Raw genomic sequence first — 23,407 nt, forward strand, 5'->3', positions numbered from 1 at the left:
GAAATAAGAATGCTAAATATGCAGAGTCATGAAATTTAATTGTGTTCCTCAATTGCTTATTCAATGCTTTGGAAACCTGAATCAAGAAATACAGAAGAAGAGGGCCAAAGGTTGTTAAATGTAGCGAGTAACACAGATTTTGAACTTTACTTAATGAACCGAATGTTTATTACTATGAAATAAATGCACCATTTAAAGAATTATGGAGGCAATGTAAAACATTAAAACTCTAATTAATTTTGGTCAGAAGCATGCAATGCACTCATTTTTCCTAAAACATTTTCATTAGAGTCTGTATTTTCTCTGTTATTGAGATAAATGTATTCCTTTCATATGGTAGTGCTGTCTTTTTCTGTTATGTGTCCTTCAGTGATGTTTACAGTGATGTCTTTCAGCTGCCTTCAACTTTGGGCAGCCTGGCTTGACAGTAGCTTCCAGAAGCTTTTTTGTATAACTCAGTTTTTATATTAAAGTATGTTAATACTTTTCCATTTAATGTTGTGAATTATTTTTGAAGCAAAGAATGTTCAGATCTCTTGATAAAGGGCTATAGTTATATATATATAGATTATATGCAGATTATATTTCACAAACTTTTTTGAGAAAGCAGTTAAAGCGTGAAAAAATCTTCAGCTATCATTTAGTACCTACCAAGATGCATGTGTAGCCTAACAATTGAGCTCTTAAAAATTAAACTTGTGCTTCTTAGTTATTTTTTTCCATTAAATGGTACTAAGAAATAGAGCTATTAATTCCTTATTGTTGGCTAGAGCACCTTTTGTTCTCATGTAACTATTGTAAGAGGAAGCCATTTTATTTCTTAGTATAAAGAATACAAACATGAATAAGGTTTTTTCTTATAATTTAATAAATATATAGTGTAAATATGGTGAGAGTATAACCATAAATATTTAAAATTTTCTTCATTATAATATGCATTTCTAAGATATGAAATATTATTCTCTAGTAGTATTGCACATTATAGTATGTGTAGTATATATATTATATATAATATATATAAAGTATATATCATATATATTATACTACTACTATATATATAGTATATATGTAGTAGTATATATAAAGTAGAACTTTCTCTTTTAAATTTACAATTCATAAAAATAATTATTATGCTGCTACATAAATAGTTCTATTTTGGTGTCTGTGTATGTGTTTATATATGCATAGATGCCATTATTATAATTGAAGGACAAATTTGCCTTAGAAATTATCTTATTCATGACGGTGTCAGATTTAAACTAGAGTGCCCCCTCACTCTGGACTGGAAATTAAGAAGACTTGTCCCACATGGGCATGGTACAATCCTGTTAAAGCTGCTTTTCATCTCTTTCTTAGTTGATGTTGCAGGTTTGTGATATCTAAGTATTTATAGGTGCAGTCAAATGTTCATAAACCTGAACCTTCAGAGACTCAAATTCTTAAAGAGAAAACATTTTCCTCTACTTTCTTCAAGGAGAACCAGCTGAACTTGTAAAACAATGGTTGGGTTTCAAGCACCACCTGCCCTGAAGAGGATCCCAACTGTAGTGGCAGTCAGCCAAAGGGACCACTCAGTGGAATGGTTGCCTCCTAAAAAGGAGAGGAACAGATGGAAGATTTGAAATCTGGCATGAAATTCCACTTCTGTACTAAGCGTTAAATGAAATTTGACTGTAAGGGCTCTTGCGATGGTACATTTATCTGTATAATCAGAATTAGCAACAAGGAAGTAGAAAATACAGAACACTGACAAACATTTCAAAAAGACTTTAAAAGTTCTTCTAGCAGTGTGAGTTAAAGGAAAGAGTTTGTGATAAACATGCAGCTGCTTGTAGCTTCTTGAAGAGGAGCTTTAGTGTAAAAGTAGTTCTGCTGGTCTTGCATTGCCACCTAGAGCTCAGCAGTTGGTACTGCTTGGTAATGAAACTGCAGCATTGCTCTTTTCTCTGAACAAAGTGGGGTGGAGAGCTGCTTCCAGTTAATTGATGTCATGTTTGCTTACATTGTAATGGCTATTCCCTTCATAGCCTCCATTTTATAGTGTACAGATCAGCAGAGATTGTGCTGTAGGACTTTGGTGGGCTTTGACAGTAAGAATTAATGGCAATGTGCATTAAAAGGTACAACTGTCAGATATCCAGTGGTCCCAAAGGGGGCATTTTCTTGATGGCTGCTTTAGAATTCTTCATGAAGCAAATGTCAAACTTGTCAAGGCTGTCACTATGAAAATGATCCATGTAGCAAGGGTCTCCTTTTCTTGGGAAGCAAACAGCTGCCTTATCACTGCTGAGCTGTGGTTACAGAAAACTGTCATCTATCACAAGAAATTTATATTTGCTACTAATATCCATTGGTAAAGAACTGTTCCATTTGTACTCTTTTTTGCACCACTGTTCATTACAAGGGTTGTCAGTAATACTATTGAAGAAGATAACATAGGCTTTGGAATTAAAGTAACTTTTGAATTTTACTGCTGGATGCTTTCCTTTTGGCGATTTAACAGAGACACTGTCTTAGCTCCCAGTTTTTCCCTGACACTCATTTTCTTCCAAATTTGGCCTGTGACTTTGGAAGCTAGAATTTTGCATACACAAACAGAAGCTCTAGTATTTAATAAATTTCTTTCTTTCCTGATCTATTTTTAAGAGTATTTAAAGTATTTTTACCTAGTTCCAAGTGGTGTTTTCCTAGCTAGATTCTGTGAGGCAAGAGATTAAATGCCAGCTGGGCATCCTTAATAATTTAGTCTGTTAGTTATATTACAGGTCTTTTGGGTTAAGATATTTTAGAAAGTACTGGTATCAGAATTTGGCCCTGAGTGCTTTTGAGATGCTATTTCTCGATTATGTGCTAGCAGAGACAACTCTTTAGTCATTCCTCCTATAGCAAGGCATTTTTATGTTTTGCATACTTTCTTATTATTCAGATGATTCTTTACATAGTCCTGTAATGTATAGGTGTTTATTAAGTTTAGAATACTGATTACAGTTGGCAAAATAGTCAACATTGTAATGCAACTCCAGATATTACAGGTGTTGGTGCAATGAACAGAACTGGGAATTGATGCATGCCCTAGCACAGTTAATTAAGGTGTGATCTGTTCTATTTGCAGAAGAGTGTCAGATTTCCTGTAGAGTTAAGAATTGTCTAATTCACTGTCATTTTCCAGATTTCATTTTGTTAAATAATGGAGGAAAAATAAATTCTCAGGCATTTTGAAGGAAATTGGTTGGAGAGGGTAAAATCGAAAGGGATACTCAAACCCCTATTTCTAGATTTTTTTTCTTTCTTTTCTTTTTTCATTCCAGAATTTGTCTACAGGGGAATATTCTGGAATAATTACTACAAAATTAACTTTCTGTCTCAGATCCATTATTCTTTGTTCAGAGAATAATGTGGTTGGCCTTAAAAATGCTTTCAAAGGAGATGAAATTGTATCACAGTCTTTCTCAACTGTCAGCTCAAAACTTTAGAAATAGAATTTAAAAATCAGACTCTTACCTTTAGTTTTTGTCACCTTTTTGAGTGATTAATACTTCAATAAATCAAACATTTAATTATGTGGCAGATTTTAGGGTCTCGTTTCTAAATTCCTGGTCCCATTCTGTTGCTGTGCCTCTTAAATGCTCAGCTACCAAGTATAGACTAAAAAAGAAGAGATGTTCATAGGACATTTGAAAATACCTACAGAGCACCCAAAGGACCCTTTAATCCAGTGCCTTGTTTCCATCAGAGAAAACAAGGATGGGATACCAGGGCAAAGGATGTAGGAGAACTAATGTGGAAGGTCCATCTCTCCATCAGTGTTATCAGGATGCAGATGAGGTGTCCAGTGGCTTGAGGAGTTCCTGAGCTGGCATTTCAGTTCACGATGTTGAGTTTAGCAGCACTTTGTAATGCTCTTTGAACTTTTCCTTATCCCTGTTGGTTTTATAAGTCTGTAATAACATCAATTCCAGACTAGTAAACTTCATTCATTTCAATATTAAAATAATCTTTGGGCTGTTGAGTCCACTCTTTCAGTAGGAGTAGTAGTACAGTCTTGAGGGATTCACATCCCTTGGCTATTCCAGTCATCAGATCTGTGCAGAGGCATCTTTTTGGTGAGTGTATGCACTATTATGATATTTGAGTATTTGGTTTTCTGTAGTCACAAATGATACTGAAACAAGTTTGATTTTTGGCATCCGATGGCAAGAACTACTTTAAAAGTTTGACTTGTGACATCTGCTAAGAAAAGCTACTTTGATTTTAGGATTTTTAAAGCAGAAAGCACTAGCTGTAAGAGTCATAGGTGGCTGGAAGAAAAATAAATAATAATATAAAAAGAGATGTGAGGTATTAATAAAAATAATGTGAACTGAATTTCTGTGAGCATAAACAAGAATTCAGTATTTTGTCTGCTGTGTAGCTGCTGGTAATAGAAACTTTGCACACTGCCATCATGGATTGGTTTTCAACAGATAACATAAAAATAAAAGGTTTTCCTTTGTTATTCATCAGAATTAAAAGCATTATAATGATAATGATAGGTGGTAATTACTAAAACAAATATATTAAATATATTTAATCTGCAATCTGTTTTGCATAATTTCTTGATAATTAGGCTATATAGGCTATGTAGATGAAAATTCAAACATTATTAATGACATTGGAAACTCCAACCATTTCATTATTCTCTGTGCAATCATTGGGCTGCCTCTTGGGCTACTAAAAAATAGATCAAGCATTTCATAGAAATCTTGCGTTGTCAGCAAACTGAAATAATAGTGGGTTTTCATATCTTGTGGTATGGTTAATGTGTGCTCTAAATTTTCAGTTCAGATCTTCCCCAAGCATACTGGCAGTAATAGAACACTTCTTATAATTTGTAGAGGTTCATATCCCAAATTGTTCTGACATTGGCATTCTGAGGCCTCACTTCTTTTCTGGCAGAAAGCTGCATGAATGCCAAAACTGGTGGTTCATACCTTCCAGTGTTCCCCAAAAATCCTTTCTTCCACCTTGTTTGTGCTGGCACTGTTGTTCATGTGGCAGTGCACAGCCTGGGAACTTACCTGGCTCAGGGCATGTCTAATAAAGGAAAAGTTTTCTCCCCTTGCTAGTTCATGCTATGAGAAAGATCAAACATCATTACTCTGAGCTTTGCACAGCAATCACTTGTGTTCAGAGATACCAAACTTTTGCCTCCAAATGAGGTGTGTTTCTGTTCTTGGAAAACCCTTGTACAAAATTATGATGTTTTATGTGTAGCCCGGTTCAGTGCAATGCTAGTCAGACAGTTTTCGGGCATAAAAATGCAAAAAAACCCAATAAATTTAAAAAATCAGCCAGGCATCTGGATGACTTGTGCATTGGAATCTGCCCACATAAGTCAAATTTATGTTCTGCTGTAGATTTTACCTGTTTGAATATGTTTTACTTGCTTGAAGCAACAGGAAATCAACAAAGGAAAAGTATTAGTTCTGCAAAATATCCCAAAGTTGATGTTTCCATCTGGAGTATTCAACCCAAGCAAATCCTGGAGCTGCCATCACCAAGAGCCATTATTTCTGCATCTCAGAATACACTGATCACTGCAGCTGCTCTGTAACCTGGGAATTCTGCCAGAGTGTAAGCATGACCTTTTGAGCACAGAATTAAACATTTCAAATTTACACAAAGGCAGAAGATTCTCTAAAAAAACCTCATTCATTGGATAAAAAACTTTTTTTGCCATCAAAAAAGTCAGGAAACCAATATTCAGTATTGAGCCTAATGTGCTTTAACTCTCTTGTAGTCCTCAGTGAAGGCATGGCCCTATTGTCTCTGAAATTTCTGTGTGCTCCATCAATTAGGAGAGGAAGCCCAAAGCAATATCTGAAGAGTTCTGGGAAGGAATGATAGTGTAGGGTTTATATTCCTGTATGAGAGAGGACAAGTCAGGACATCAATGTCAAGTTGAGTGCTAGGAAGGTGGATTTGTTGGCTCTGAGGCAGCTGGAGTACAACTGCTGTAGGTAGGGACCTTCAGAAACATGCAGATTGCTGTTCTTTTAGTAACATGTTCTTCATTAAATAACCTGGCTGGTTTTCCATAGCAATCAAAAGTTTCTGTGAGTGTTTTTTCTATTCCACAATTCTCTTTTGAGAGAATTAGGAAGTAAGCTTGCTAACACCTTACTCCTTTGTTGTTTCTAATTCTGCCCTGTTTGTCATTTGGAGTTTGACCTCTGTATGTATATTATACATTGCACTCTCTTTAATATATTCTACACTTCTAATTTCAACAAATCTTCAGTGTTTGGTTTCACACACGTGCACAGACTTGTTTTCTCAGCTAAATGAAAAGAGCCACAGGGAGCACTACATGTTTTAAAGGTAACTGAAGAGATGACAGTCCAGAAAGAGAAGAAAAAAAACTTTTAGTGGTCAGTTATGTAAATATTTCTCAGTGCCTAGGCTATGCCCAGAAGGGGGAGGATTCAGAAGCATGATGGCTTGGAGTATCTGCTACTTTTACTCACTTCCCCATTTTATTACAGTTGGGCATAACATGTTAGGAGATCACATTTTTAAATGATCACATTTTAAATTATCACATTTTTCTACTGCTATTCTATTTTGTGCTGCCCATGTAATCTTCCTATATATTTTCTACCTCTAAATGTTATAGTTATCATTACAAAGCATGCTTTGATGGTGAAAGAAGGGTTAGGATACAAAAGGATAAAGTTATTTTCCTACAAGAATGAAAATGTTCTTTTAAATCAGGAAAATACACCTCAGGTTACAGGGTCCCACTAAATGTCCCTGGTGTTTCCTTTTTCTCAGCTGTTGGCTTGTGATGAGTACTGTTACAGCAGCCAGGATGCTTCTTCATTCCAAAATGTCTGTTCATTTCTTTTTGGTGTTATTAGAATGTGGAAGATTCTCTGTAAATTGAATTAAAATGCAAACTAGAAAACTGGTTATACTCTGAAATTGTGATAAGGACTGTTCATGATGTGATGAGTTGCAAGTTGCCGTGTAAAACAGTTTTCTCACTCTTCCATAATTTATACTTTGGAGGTCATGATTTTGTACTGGACACAAAATAGGATCCATTCCTATGGAAACAGGCATTATGATGTCACTTCATTTTTTCAGTGAGATCTAGAGGAACCCATAGTGAATTATGAGCCTTACTCTTGGAGCTGAAGCTGTAGAATATTGTAAGCATGCTGCTGCCTGACATGCTCATGTTTCCTATTTTAGACCTGACTGATCTTCAGATAACATATGGTGGTACAAGTAATTGGAAAATTGGCAGACCTGTCAAGAAAATATGCTAGATGGGACAAAAATACGATGCTGCAGCACATAAAGTGTCTCTGAAGTTAAATTTATTGTCTTTTATCAAATGGTGAAGTAAACATATCTGGTCGCAAAAAAATGAAACATTTTTCAATGGCAGATGCTTTTCAAAAGTAATTTTTAGTACAATGATGAAAGTTCTTGCATTCAAAACTTATTTAGTGGGAACCTCTGGTCAAGAACAAAGGAAGAAGGGTGTGTCATACTTTCTGCTGTAGGCGTTTGAATATATTGTCATCCGTGTGTGATTTAATAATTTCTTTATGTAACTATCCAGTAAAATGGTCAGCAAAATATTTACTCATTAAATTTTTTTCTGCTATAAATGTAGGCAATTAGATTTGTTTAAATTTTGTATCATTTTTATTTCAACACTTGAGCAAAATCAATCACTTGAATAAAGGACTTTCTGCTTATTTTTATGCTCATTAGTCAGGCAAAAGCTGGCAAAAGACTGTACTGAATTCCATACATCTGCATAAGCAGAAAAAGTATACTTTTTCAATAAATTGATTAATGTTCAGGTTTTCATTTTCTTTTACAGGAAGAAGAAAATGAAGCAGAAGCAGAAAATCCATCTCAGGAGCTGAATTTGGAACAGAAAAAATCAAAAAAATAGGAGATTGCTGTCTCGTTTGAAATATTTGCAAGTTGTGTAACAGTGGTTATAGTTTCTCATTGTAAAATTAAGAAAAAAAAGTTCTCAATAAAGTCATTGAAAATTAAATTCATGGTGCACTGGGGAATTAATTAAGTAACTCCTGGTGATATTCTTGATTACATTAAAAGCTGAATTATCAGAACTGAGTACTTTACCAATAAAATTCTGAAAGCTTTTTGAACACATTATAGAAAGCTGATGGGTTATTCATCACATGTAGCATTTACTAAGCAAATAGGGCAATTTTATGTTTTACTCTGCAAAACAGTGTTATCCTTAAAGGATAGTTATAACTCAGACATATTTTGGTATTTCTGAGCAAGAGCTTTGATTCTTAAAAGTTAGATAAATATGTTCTACTAAAGGAGTTCTGAAATTTCTTCTGATCACTGATTAAATGTTTCTGAGGAGTAGGTAGAGGCAAGAATTTTTTGATATGTATGGTACATTTTCAGAAGTAATTACTTTTACATTTGTATTGTGATTTTTAATCGGTTTCTTGCTGCATTATACTTTTCCTTATGTAAACCTTCTCCATGTTCATGTGATCATTGTCTTTTAATGAATGTCAAGCTTTTGTCTTGATTAGGCCATCTTACCCAGGTCTAATTCCCTCATGCCATTCTTTCCATTCTAACAAAATAAAATAACTTCTTTCTGTGTCATTAGACCTTCAAGTGAGTAATAAACATCTAAAATAACTTTTCTTCCTATAGTCCTAATTTTGTTTTCCAATTTACCTTTGCTTCTTAGTCTGTGCAGGTCACTAAATGGGAATGTACAAGAAACTCAGAGGTATATTTATAGCCTGATAGCTTCACAGATTGCAATGAAAAAAATATCTCACTATTGGGTTTAAAACAACACTGACTGAAGTCCCTTCAGTGAAGTTTATCATACTCTAGAGAAGTAAATTATCTTCAGCTGAAAAAATTCACTTCTTTTCCTACTCTGCTATAGTTTTACTTTTTGCATTGAGTGTTAAATCAGATTGTAAATAGTATCCATCCCCAATTTTATCCTCTCTGTGTAAATTATATTTTCAGATATTTTAAAAAGAACAGGCCTGTGCTTAATCAATATCTTTTATTAATTCTTTCCTGGTTTATGAGGTTCAAATGTGAGTAGCTCATGGACAGATTTCAATCACAATTACTCTACAAGAGTTTAATAACACTAGATCCCATTTTAACAAATGTAGCTATCATGTAAATAAACATGAAATAAATTCAGCATTGGTTCATTTGGTGCAGATCAAACACTGGAGCCATCTCAGAGAGGAGGGGGGGATATGATTTTGTCTTCACTGCAGTGGAAGAGACAGATTTAGGAAAGACAGAAGCAGAGTTTTGCCATGCAAGACCTTAGGGACTGTTCTCTGTGCAGCAACGTGAAGGATCACAGGGTAGGTGAAAACAAAGGGAATGTTTTTCATTTCTTCAGGCTAACCCAGAAAACCATAGTTCTCAGAGCTTAGTCCTCATCAGGATCTGAAGAAGGGGCAGGGTGTCCAGTGGAACAGGCTGAAAGACCTCTGAACTTCAAAGGACAGAACTAGTAACTTGCAGAAAAAGGTAAGAGAATGAAGTTTTACATAGGGGTTACACAAAGGGGAGTAACGACAGGGGGAGATACCTACTGAGATGAATTGGCCTGGACGCGCCTTGGCCTTTCAGCCTGCACGATCTGAAATCAACAGATATGGCCTCAGTTGTGCAAAATATTTGAATCTTTATATAATCATATTTTCTTTCAGTCCATGGTATCACATTTGTCCATTTGCTGTGAGTCTAAGCTCTCTGACAGCCCAGGACTGTACAGGTGTGGGAGAAGACAAGGGTGGTTATCTGCTGTTCAGGTTTTGTGTGAAAATGCATTACTTGGCTCTCAAACACCCGAGTGAGAAAAACAGTTCAGACATTGAAAGATACTGTTTGCTTTCATTTGATGCATAACTCTGTTGAGCTTTAAAGGACTATCTCCATATCTTTCCTAAGCTCCTCAAAAATTTAATGTGAAAGTATAAATACATAAGCCATACTTTTAGCTAGCTCCAAAGTACATCACCAGAAGTCTACAGTCAGTGTTGATAATCTGTCTCTTGGTTATTTACTTCAAAACGGAAACATGGGAATTTAGACATTTGCACTGAAAAATAATAACCAGTACTTTTACTATAAGTAAAAGCTGGGGTGGAAATTGAGACAAATTGGCTGAATTGAAATGCAGTCCTATCTTCATCCCTGCCAGAAAAATGTTGGAAACTGATTTTAATAACTTGTTTGTAGACATGTTTACTTAACAAAGGGGGAGAGGTGTTTAACTGATAAAGATCAAATGGATCAGATAAAGGCTATATCAAATAATTAGCTTCATTTATTTTGATTCTGTTCTCGTTAAAATTTGCAGCTGAATTGATTTTTTGGTGTATTCTTGAGTTTTCAAACTACCAGTATAAATTACATTTTCATTATATATTTTTTCTCCTCAGTGTCCAGAGGACTTTTTGATACAATGCACTGGGTAAAGCAGATGGCTACAGCCCTGCTACATGGCTCTGACATGATGCTTCTGTGTGTTACTCTTCAGCAGAACTAAGGTGTAAACCTGATGCAGAATATTGTGACTTTTATTAAAGGTGTGTACTTGCTGCAGTCAAACACAAGCTAGCTTGGATACTGAAAACGCCCTAGCTCCTGGAGAATCAAGTTCAAAGCTTGTCTGAAAAAGAGCAGTTGAAAAAGCTCTCAACTTAGAGATGGGAAGAGGAAAACTTGAGACAGCTTTAATTCAGCTGACTGCAGTCACTTTTGTGGAGCAATTTATTCTTTGTATGCAAATACACACAGACACCCCTCTGTACATGTGCCCAAGCAGTCAGTTATAATGTCCTTTTTATTTCTCTTCCCCTCAATTCTGTTATTTAATACTAAGAGTTACATGCTGTTCTGAAAGTCTAGATGGAGAACTACTTATTTCCCACTGCATCCCTCTCATGCATGACAGTAATGATGCTCCCCAGTTGGGAATTGCAGTTTTCTGGATTGCATTAGTGATAGCTATTTTAGGGTGGCTTAGGGGATAATTATGTTTTCTGTGCTTGAGGAAAAACTGTTATTTTCCTCATATTAAAGCAAATTCACTGCTTTTGTGCAGTTAATGATGGATTGCTGTTGGTTTTTGTTCAGTTCTCCATGTTTGCTCTTGTCTCTCCTGTGGAACTGTGGGCTATGGAGAATTTTCTGGACTCCAACACTGTTTTCTATTACGGACAATCACTTCATGCCCAAAGAAGAGCAAATTTCTCTATTACTATAATTTTTGTTCCTAAAAACTAATGTCTAACCTTTCCACTCCCTCATGGAAGTATCAAAAATTCGATGTGTGGAAATTCTTCATTTCAGGTAATATTACTGATTTATGAGAGTGTGGCTAATGCTGTACTGTAGATATATGTGCAGTAGTTTGTTATTAAATGAATCTCCAGTACATTACCTAATTGTTGTTGTCATGCAAGGATCCTTACTCTGAATGCTGTATTCCTACATTAAACATAGGACTGCAAATGATTGGCATGAGCTAAAAGAATCCAAGCTACTTTTGAAGCTGATGCTTTTACTTCCCTGTTTGTTGCTTCACTGGGATTGAAATACTTGGATCTAAAACATTGTGCAGTCATAAGGATTCTGGACAAAATCAAATATATCTTGATATTTTAATCCCAGTGTATGTGTAACTTCTTATGACTTAATGAGAATCTACAGTATTTTGGTTTTGTCTTAATGATACATTGAAATGTATTGCTACACTGAAAGTTTGGTGCTCATTTAGGATCTATCTCCTGAACAGCACAAACTGTGGTGCTTTATGTGCACAAACTGTCACATACAGGGGCTAACCCTAATACAATATCCATTTTCTGCTCATTAAGAAAGCATTTCTATACCTGTAAATTAAGAAAACTATTTAACATGATTATTCCCTCTCAGAAGCTTCAATATTTGCACAGTAGGAATTTTTGAAGGGAGAAAACCATGCTGTCAGAGAAGTATCTCACTTCAGTGCTTCTTATTGCAGTCCCATAAGCAGGCTACCTCTTGGTTGGTTGCTCTGCATCACATTACAGAAACTAACTCTCCCTGACATTAGGCTGGATAGGCTTTACCCTGGTTTTACTCTGAAAAGTGAAGATTGATTAGAAACTGACTTTGTTTCACATGACCTAATGAAAACAATTTTTACAATGAGCAAACCATTTCTATCACCTATCTAAGGCTATAGAGTGAAATCATGGCAGGTAATAAATGTTTCCCCATGGTGAATTCAGTGTGGATTCTGCAGTGATGCTATCTGGGGAAGGAAGTGAAATGCTGAAGGCAACAGCATGAAAATGCACGCAGCTATGGCATAATTCTGATTTGTTTGGAAGAACTATTAATTTCCTTGTTACAAAGCCAAGTAAGAGCAACCCTTTAAAACTGTTGAACCATGAAAGCCATTTCCTTAAGGGTTTTAAATTTGGGAACAGAGTCATGAAATTTATAGCTTTGATGAGATATTCTTTGCCTGCAGTCAGAATGAGAGCTAGATCATTGGTTTCCCAGCATGACACCTATGTATTCTTGTGTGCAGTAGATATCATTAGGCTCATAATAACACAGCTATCATCACATTAACGTCTGAAAGGTTCAGTTTTGATGCTTGGTTTAAGTCTCATTTATACCTACAGCATACAAAGCAGCTGAATAAAAGCAAAAGCTGCATCTTACCTATATTGTGCTACTGTTATGCACTTTAACCAAAAATACAGTAATTTTATGCCTGATCAAATTTTTATTATTTTATTTTTCTTGCCAGGTCACATTGTTTTGAAAGAGCTGCAGTGATGAACTAATAGCATGCCATGAATGCAGTAGCAGATAATGGTACAGTAAGACCACTTTTTATCTGGTTCATGCCAGTAAGGACAGTAGGGAACATCATATACATATTGGCCTAATAATTGTAATTTTCAGTATATTACTGAAAATTTTGTACTATGTCTGCCATCTTATGGTAGAAGAGAAGTGTGTCAGAACAAGCTGATAGCACCTCATTTCTTGTACTTTTTCAGGTAAAGCAGGGGAGACTGTCATGTTCTAGCAAGGCACCAGCAGTTGGAAGTCACACAAAAAAGGAAATACAACTGAAAAAAATTGTGTTTTCACTGCCCTGCTACATATTCTGTAAGTTTCTGTTGGAAAAATATAGTATATCTCTTTACAGCATAAAGTAGTGCAGGTTTTACAGTGACTATCATACCATTTGTATCAAATGAAATTTGCAGAGAGAGATACCAAGAGAAATCATCTTTTGTTCACCCTGTGACTGAACAATTGGAAAGAGTTTGGGAGAAACATCTTTATTCTCATAATGGAGAAAAGGAGTCTGGAGAAGCACCAGTGTAACAAATCTAATAACTTGTGGCAAATTACTTACTACTTTGATCTGAAAAGTTTTCCCCAGATCAGTGTCAGAGCTTTCATTTCTTTACATGGGAGGGATACCTGCGGGAGTTCTGGCAAGAGAGAGTCTGCAGACGGGGGCTGTAGCATTGAGTTAAAAGCAGCCAATTCCAAGCACTGGCTTGGAAATACAAAGACAACTTGAATCATCAGAAGTTGAGAAGGCTACATGAGACAATATTCTGCAAGAGCTTAAAACCCTTGTGGAATAAGAAACACTAATTAGCAGCTAAGGAGATGGGATTTGTAAAAGATAGAGTATTGCAATAATGTTACGCAGAAGAAAGACTTCAGGATGTTTTCATTTTAGTTGTTAGAGTACAATTTTTTAGTACTTATTAAGGATCACTGTTTCAGTCACCAATATCTGAATATTTTTGACTCAAACTCCAAACTTCTGTTTTAACATCTTGCTGTGAAAGATGTATTTTGAAATAACCTTTTTTTCTTAAATATTTTAGGGATCAGTTGAATTTTTAATGTCTTTATATCTTCATACATCAAACCCTTTCAAATATTGAATCGGCTGCACTACTGTGAAATGTTTTGTCCCTGAAAAGGAATACAATATTCATTTCTAGTTACTAACTTAATGCCAAGTGGTTAGGTGAAAAATACCTTTTTCGGCCCACATTGGTTCCATAAACGTACCTTGACTCTTTTTTAAATTCAAGCATAGTGTAGATAATACATGGCATTGCTGAACCCACCCTTTTAGCTGCATTGCTCATGTTATGGAATTATCTTTAATTGCTAAGTAGCTTGCCTATGTGAAATCACACCATTGATTCCCACTTTTAGGATTTGGAGTCAAAACAAAACTGTTAGTTTGTACCTTTCCTTCCTTGTAGATAAAATCTTTTTTAGACCAGCCAGGGGAATTGTCACCTTTCAGAGAAGCAGGGTGGGGCAGCTGCCAGCAGTATGGGACGGCAGCACAGAGAAAAGGCTCCTGTTCCCCAAAGCTTTGTTTTCATTACAGAAGACAACAGCCTGAAAAGCCAGGCTGAAGAAGAGATCTAGTTTGGATCATGTTCTTTTAGCATGTCCCTACATATTCAACTGTAATTTTTTTGCCTTTGTTAAGAGAGAAAGGAATACAGGACTTAAGCATTGCTAAATGCTTAAGTTACTTGGTAGGCCTCTGTATTGGGTTTGTATGGCCAGGTTTTGGTGGTGGTGGGGCTGCAGGGGTGGGTTCTGTGAGAAACTGCCAAAAGCTTCTTCCATGTAAGACAGAGCCAATCCCTGGCAACTCCAAAGATGAATGTGCTGCTGGTCAAGGCTGTGCCAATTAGAAATGGTGGTAAAGCCTCTGTGATAAGAGATTTAAGAAGAAGGAAAAAAAAATATATATAGCACAGTTGTAATTGCAGCCAGAGAAGAGCAGGGTGGGAATATATGAGAAGAACAACTCTGCTGACATGAAGATCAGTGGAGAAGGAAGGGCAGGAGATGCTCCAGGCACCGGAGCTGCGATTTCCCTGCAGCCCATGGCGCAGCCCATGGTGAGACAGCTGTGCCCCTGAAGCCCATGGAAGTCCACAGGGATGCAGAGATCCACCCACAGCCCAAGAAGGAGCCCCTCACCAGAGCAGGTGGATGCTTGGCAGGAGGCTGTTACCTTGTGGGAGACCTGTGGAGAGAGGAGCCCATGCTGGAGGAGCCTGACCTTGAAGGACTGCCTGCCATGGAAGAGTGGCTCATGCTACAGCAGGTCACAGGGAGCTGTTGCTTGTGAGATGAACTCATGTTGGAGAGGTTCATGGAGAACTTCCGTGGGAGGGACCCCACAGTGCAGCAGGGGAATGGCTCTTCTCCCTGAGCATCAGGACAAAGCCACGAGTGATGAACTGACCATAACCCCCATTCCCTCTCTCCTTGTGCCACTGGGGTAGGAAGTAGAGCTGGGAAGGAGGGAGGAGTGGGGGGAAAGTGTTTTTAATGTTTTATTTTACTACTCACTACCCGGTTCTGATTTTGTTGGTAATAGATTAATTCTAGCCTGTTTTGCCAATGATGCTATTTGGTGAGTGATCTTTCCCAGTCCTTATCTCAGCTCACGAACCCTCTGTTATATTTTCTCTCCTCTGTCCAGCTGTGGAGGGCAGTGATAGAGAGGCTTTGGTGGGTGCCTGGCATCCAGCCAGAGTCAACCTGCTGCAGCCAGGGTGGAGCACAAATGACAGACCTCCTCTCAGTCAATACTGGCCTTGGGTCCAAGCAGTTACAAAATTTCTTCTGACCAGCTCATTTCCCAGGAGGGAGCTTGCAAACACTCCTTTGCTTGTGGCTACACACAGTAATTGACACACACTTTTTTTGCAGCTGTGCAGACGTGAAGAAAGATTCTTAGAATAATCTTTTTGGGTTTTTTTGTAGGTCATCCCCACACAGTTATTCATAATGAATAAACTTTCAGAGACAGACCAAATCTATTAAGTAACTTCAGTACCACCCATATGGAGGTACTGCTGCCTTGCAGGTGTTTTCTGAGGAGTGGACTAGGCTGGAATTCAGCAGCTTTGCTCCTCACAGCCCCGGGAACGTTTCACTGGGTGGTTGTGGGCAGTAACTCCTCTTGGATCTGCCAGAGCAGTGTCCTGTGTTGTGACTGCTGCTTTGTTATCCTGAGCCAGGGAGTGTAGGGGATGTAAGGCAGCCTGCTGACCTGTCTGGTAACTCAGTGCCTCAGGCAGAGTCCAACAGTGGTTGGAGCATCAATAACTGCGAATTACCTATAGCAGGGCAGAACTGGTGTCATGGTGAAAGTCTGGCATCATCAGCAGAGAATTTGGCAGCAGTAATAGTAGTCCTTTAAACTGAACTATCAGTTTTTCCATTAATAACTTGCAACTATGTCTTTAGACCCACATTTGGTCATCTCATCATTCCATTCTCAATCTGGGCAGACTTTGCTGCCCACACCTGATTAGGAAGTTATGTTTTGCTGATGTGGACATCAGACCTGTTATCTTTCCACTTTTCTTCAGGGATAGAACTCTGTGTAACATTAGACCCCAAAGCTGGTTGAAGCCCAAGTAAAGGTAGAGTCTCACTAAAGAAGGAAAAGCATACGAAGCTCTCATTCTTGTTGGTGTCTGGTATCAATTTAACAACAGTTTTTTGAACAGCCACACTGCTTCTGCCCTGTAGCCTGGGATTGTCCTTTTTGCAAAGATTTCCTCATCTGGGCATGCTGCCATTGCTGGAGTCATTCAGGCTCACTTGATTTAGGTTCCCTTACTGCAAAAGACGACAGTTCCGTGTGTTTTCTGACAGGACACTGAGGCTGAAATAATTTCCTATCTTTTTTCTGTCCAGTGCTTGTTAGCCATCAGATTAGCAGAGTTTTGCAGTAGGGCAAAACTCTCCTTCTTTCAGGCATGAGAGAAGGCTGAAAATATAACCCTTTTAACAAGGAAAACAACTGCAACTTTGCTATTTTGAAATCTCACAGGAGCAAATCAGAAGGAACAAACTTCAAATATACCATTAGAAATACCACTGCACCTCATGATCATGGCCCCTAAAAATGGAACAGTCAATTTGCTGTTTGCCCAAGGTGTCAGTGAAGAGCTAGAGTTGCAGCAATTAAGCAATAGTTTTGGTATCAGTGCCTTTGAACTTGTACCACTACATTTTAAAGATCTTGATTTTTTAAGTAAAGGTATTTTCTTAGTAGGAGCAAAATGCCATTAGAAGTCATTATAACATTCATGAATTATATTTCACTTAAAAATTGTTTTTCCTTTGCTTTTAGGGGCACTGTTTCATCTATGGCATAAAGAGACAAACATTACTTTTGTTTGCCTCTTTTATAATGAATTCTAATTTTGCATCACAGACCTGTTTAGCATATGTATCCCCTAACACCTGATATTCAAACCTTTTCTGAAAATGATCAGCTGCTTTTCTAACTCTAAGTATCAATTAAATATAGTATTATTTTTATATACACATATAAAAAAATCTGTATCTGTTTCCTTCAGTTTTATAGTTTGTGCAGTCTCCATCCTTAGTAGAAAATTCCCTGAACAAACTGGTCTGATCTCAAGCTGACCCACCTTTGAGCAGGAGGCTCAACTATGGACCTCCTGAGCTGCTTTCTCTTTGAATTATCCTGTGATAAGTACTTCATGTTTATATACTTAGCAGCTTGAATAGAGCAAATAGAGAAGGTAATAAAACACTTCCATTTTAAAGTCCAAATGTATCTGTTTTCCCTCTGGGAATGTGAGAGAAGATGTCACTTTCCAGTGCAAGACCCAGAGCTTCACAGCTCATTCAGCTGCCCAGCTTTGGGCAGAATCCAGGCACTGCCCTGGGCTTTGTGTCCAGGTGAGCTTTTGGGGTTCAGACAGAAACTGCCTTCTAAAATATGACTTAGAGTGCAACTTTCCTGCTTCTAAAAATTAATAGCAGATTTTATTACTCTGTTTAAGAGTGTGCTGGCAATTCGAGTATTTGAGTTTATTGATTCATTTTTTATGCCTTCAGAAATACATGACAATGGAGATACATTTGAGGGTTTGGATTCAGATGTTTTTAAAATTTTTTCCCCCTCTCCTTAAGTTTTCAACTCAAACATATGCAGACTTAGGTGCAGCTTGTGGAGCTCAAGCTGGCACAGTTAAATGTCACTAAGTTCTGACAGTGATAAGGACTTCAAGAACTTTTTCCAATGCTTTTCTGCTTGAGTCCTGCTCTACTGACCACCAGTTCTGTATTTTTGAAAAGCCACCAACCTCTGGACTTTATCACAAACCATACCAGCTTAAACTTGCCAGATGATACACCTACGTGGCAGTCTCCAAGATAAACCCTGGAAGGGATTAATATTTCTGAGTTTATGACTAGTTTGCAAGAGAACAGGGTTAAAATTTTATTTTTCTTTTATTGGTCTTTTCTTGTTTTACTTCCATTAAGGTAATTATTTTTGCGTCTCTTCATTTTATCTCTTACTATAGATGAAACAACTGATTAATACCAAGTAAAACAAACTAACAAAAATGGATAAATTTGGAGCAAAAAATAATATTTCACCTTTAGAAGATCATTTATTAAAGAGTTCATCCATGATGTATATAACAGGTTAATAAAGACTAAGGGTGTAGTCTTTCTGCAAGGAAAGCGTGGCATAAGTTGGTAATCCTCCAGTGAAGCAGTAACTTCAGGAGCTCCAATTCATCAGAAGCTTTTTGACATCTTTCCCTTGGGCCAGGTCAATTGAAACTAAAAGCATTGTAAATGTCACATACTGAGGGCTGTTGAAGACAGAAGTGACATGCATTTACAAGCCTTTGCTGGCTGGCTTATCTTTGGAGCACTATTGATTACCTCATGAGGAAGAGGCTGTATATTCTTTCCCTTCTGCCAGAGTGAGGTAAGTTATGTGGGCACAGGTAATAGAAGCAGTGAATTTGGGAAAATTCACTGTAAGTGAAAAAAAAAATCACTGAAGTAAAGCACAATGGACATGCTGATGTCAAGAAAGGTGCTGTGATAAAAAAAGAGGGGAATGATCAAATCAAGAACTCCAGTGAGGTTAACCTATGTTGGTATGGCAAGCAACAAAGCCATTCATATGACAAATTATTATACTAGCTGTCCCATTTTGTCTTTCTAAATTGTTCTATTCCCATGTCCTTTGCAAAAAGCTGATTTCCTATGTCTTTGTAAGTACATCACCATGGCAGAAGGGTGTGGGTCATATGTCTTCTCATAGGCTTTACCTAGGAAAGTTCTTAGTTTATTTATACAATTGTCTTTGGGGACATAGAACTAGGGAAAAGTTTTAGTGTTCTACTCCTGCAGAGATGGTAATATAGAGTTCTAATAGTAAGAAAAACTAGGTATTTCATGACAACCTATCCAATCTATATAAAATTCCCATTAAAAATAGTTTAGACATTTATGTCATAAAATGAAGTTGTACTATGACGGAACTCTAATCAAATTAAAATTATTTTCATTTGGCATAAAAAGATATTACAAATTCCTGCTGTTTATCAACTTAACTTTGCTAATTGAAGGAAATGGTTTGTATGTCCTTTAAAGGATATGCAAAGCATATTTCTATTGCCAAATCAGCCTTTTCAAGATTGCTGCATGGTAGTAGCTGTTCAATGGCGACAGAATATTTCTTCTATATTTAAAAACTGCTGCTTCCATTTCTTTTCTTGTCTAAAACCTAATTTAACCTGTTGATTCAACTTATGTTTATAGCAAAGCAAGTAAATTAACCTGACAACAATTTTTTATGCTAATTATACACAGTAAGCAAAGAGGTGCATAATGGTTAAAGGCAGAACATACTCTCTTTGGTTTGTAAATAGTAAATTTACATATTTTTACGATGCCTGTCCATAGGCACTCTATACAATAATAGGACTGCTGTAGTGAGAAATGAATATCAAGTTGTTTGTTGGATATAGCAAATGTCCATTTAAATTCCACATAAATTTCTCAAAGATGTGAGAACTTTGCTTGCTTGCAATGCTGGTGAAACATTTGCAGTGTCTGTTTCTTGATGTGATTCTGATTTTTGTAAAAGTTTTATTCTATAAAATTACTTCAGGCTTCTATTTTGACATTAGATGTTTCTTAATTTTGCGAGTCACTACACACAAAAGAATTTTCATTCCCATGTGAGAGAATTCAGCAGACTGATTTTAATAGCATCAAGTATTATAACAAAACATTTTGATTTCAATACTGCCTGTATTTATCCCAGCAGGAAAGCTCTTATTTCTGAATTCCCCATGGAACTAGCTCTTGTACTTGCTAATTGCTGTACCACTTCCCTGAAGCTTATCATCACTGAGGTCTAAGTTTCTCACAGAGAATTTGACTGGAAACAAACTCTCAAATAAAGGATATTTTCCATTAAAAACTAGTAAATTATAGTCCACCTTCTCATAATGCCTGTTATCCTGTAAATATGTATACATGTACACAGAATGTAATTACACCTGGAACTGCAATAGGAATGCCAGTCCAGTGGTGCCTTCTGGCTTGCCACCTGGGTGTTTGTTTAGGAGCATAACATGAAGAGCCACATTAGTCATATACAAGGTCTGCAGTCAGGCTTTGATTATTAAATGGTGAAAATGTATGCCTGTATTTTAACCCATTCCAGGCCAATGGTTTTAAATGAATAACATATAAAAAATCCAAGCAATTTCCTCACATTGATTAATTATTAATTTCTGAGGGCTTTTACATGGGATCATGCATTTAGTACAAAATAAAAAACTATTTGCATAATGGGGATGTTGTATTAAATTAGATCATGTTCTGACTGTGATTGTGCCTTATAGCCCAAGTCCTTTTATACTGAATAGCATCAAAATCACATAATGTTGAATTTTTTGTTTCCTATGGTAAGAATACCAGGACATTATGTGAAGCAAGAAGAAACCAGAAATGTCAAACAAATACTGTTTATGCAAATGAAGGATAGCAGTGTGTTCTGGTTTCAGACTGGAGGCACTCTTTAAGTCAGCATATCTGGAGTTAATACAAGATGTGATTGGTTTAATTCTGAACTTAAGTGACTAGTACAGTAAGTAAAAGAAGGCTTTGATTAAGAAGATAATTTTTTACAAAGACAAGAGGGTGCAGCAAAGAAATGTTGGATTCCATGCCAAAAAGTCTGGTAAATCAATAGATAAAATGAAAGGAGTTAGTGAACTTTCTTTCATAATCTCTCCATCATCTAAAGACTCTCTTTTCAGTACAGAAATGCTGAATCCAAGTAGTTACCACTGCTGAAGAGTTCTCTTGACACGGCAAGGAACTACACCTTACCACACTGTCACACAGGCTATTTGTGCAACCCAGAGGGACTCATTTTGTTACATTTACTAGATGATACAAAGTGTTACTGAATCAGATCTCAAACTCATTCCCAAAATGTTCTCTACATTATCATCAATATTTTATGCATAGAGATAAATATTTGGGGTTTTTTTCCTGTATTTTCTTAAAGGTTGGAAAGACCAATTGATCTGCCCTTAATGATTGATGATAGGAGAAATCTGACAAGCCTTAGATCTGGAATAACACCACATTAAATAACAGTATATCTTGTTTGAAAGAGTATAATTGTACTGGTAGGTAAAAAAATATATTTTCTGTTCATTTTTCAGTCTTAGCAATAAATTATTCCTTAAATAAATATCATTTTACTACCTAATTCCTCTTATTGGTAGAACATTGCCATTACCTTTTTCATGTTTCACTGATCTTTAAATGACACACACAATATTAATGAGTTTAAGGGTTATTTTCAAAGAGACTTTTTGCATGTACTGCCTATCTTCTGTGTAACAAGGAAGCATTTTCTACTTTGAAGGCTGGACTTATTCTACCTCTTTTTCAGCTCTTTTGCTATTAAAGAGATCATAAAATTGTCAATGTGCAATTTCAAGGAACAGCTATAGAAATCTTTTTCAAGCAGGTCTCATTCTTTAGCTCTGGCCATTTTGATTCAAAATTCTAAATTGTGAAGTTCTTTGATGTGTGTTGACCATGGGTATCTTTTAGCATAGTCACATCAAATCCTTCCTCTTCTTCTGATATTGCACTGACCCATGGGGATTTTTTTCATCCAGCCTTTGTAATTTTGAATGAGTTTGTCTGGTCTTGTTTATGGTTGCTTACATCTTGGTTGTAGCAGTCATTCAGACTGGCTTTGTAGAACTGATGCTTATGTATCAAATAGATAAATGCTTTAATAAATGCCTGGAATGGGCTGTGCTTTCATCCTCAGTTATTTCCAGGACTCCCCAGAGTTTCTGGTTTTGCTCTTATTTTACTTTATTCTTTTGAATCTTATTGGACAGCATCTAATTAATCATGCAAAACACTGTACCATGTGCTGATGGTTATGTATAGATATGGATTGGTTCCTTTTCTTCCCTCAGGGAATGACTTGCAAGACATTAACCCACTGATATTTTGAGGCATGCTGTTAAAACAATTTGTTTAATTTGGCATCTTTTTTTTATCCAGCTTCTAGACACGATTATAGGTGTCCATACAACAAATTGCTCCATTATTCTATGGACCATCACCCCAAACAGGTGTTTAAGCATGTGGGTCATCTTACTTACATGCATTTAACATATTGGGTTTTCTTTGAGAGCTGAACCCTCAAAAGAGGCTCCTGGCACCTTAGGAAATGTCTAACACCAGAGGAAATATATTTAGGTGATGCTTGAAGTGCTTGACCATTTTCAGGCTCCAAAGCCTTGATGGATTTGAATACTGGGGTTAAATAGGCAGGTAGTTAACTTAATTACATTTTAAAAAAATTATATTAGTTTTTACAGGGCATTGATTTTGCACATCATCCAAATTGTCTGAGGACTCCCAACTTAACTGATCATTTGCACAGCCTTGCTAGGCTGAAGTTTTTGAGATAACACACCTAGAAGCAGGAGAGCTGCATTTGCAAAGAGCAGTGGCACGAAGGGGTGCGGGATTACTGTGAGCAGCAGTGCCAAGATCATTTCAGCAGCATGAAAACTGCTGATAAACGCTGTGGAGCAAACCTGAAGTCCCCAGTTCACGGAAGCCTGCTCGACCAGATAGGCTTGACTGGCTGCCAGTGTGTGAATCAGATGTCACTGGGGTTTGTGCTAGAGCAGCCAATCTGTTTCAGCAGCACCAGAGCCTGAAAAGAGGGAATGAATCAATGGGAAGAGACTCCTTACACAATGTCCTTTTCATGTTACCCAGAAAACCAGTTTTATGCCAAATTACTCTGGGATCAGGCTTGTGCCATTTACCTTATTGGAAAGCAATAGCTCCCCTTTATCAGTCAGTACAGTACTCATTTTCATTCCCATCTTTGCATTAAAGAAAGGGATAAGGTTTCTTTGAGAATAGCATTGAATTA

General features: G+C 36.8%; 1 protein-coding gene across 3 annotated transcripts in view; it reads left to right on the forward strand.

Annotated features, from left to right (window-relative positions):
- PHF14 (PHD finger protein 14) overlaps positions 1-8,702 on the forward strand; it is a 163,400-nt gene extending 154,698 nt beyond the window's left edge. For all 3 annotated transcript variants that reach the window (XM_066553910.1, XM_066553918.1, XM_066553901.1), the window contains one exon: positions 7,880-8,702. In XM_066553910.1, the coding sequence (XP_066410007.1) occupies positions 7,880-7,954 (75 nt within the window). In that variant the 3' untranslated portion in view covers positions 7,955-8,702. The remainder of the gene's footprint in view (positions 1-7,879) is intronic.
- Positions 8,703-23,407: the final 14,705 nt, after the last annotated feature.

This window comes from Molothrus aeneus, chromosome 1, assembly GCF_037042795.1.
Source record: "Molothrus aeneus isolate 106 chromosome 1, BPBGC_Maene_1.0, whole genome shotgun sequence".
In the NCBI taxonomy this organism is placed as follows: Eukaryota; Metazoa; Chordata; class Aves; order Passeriformes; family Icteridae; genus Molothrus; species Molothrus aeneus.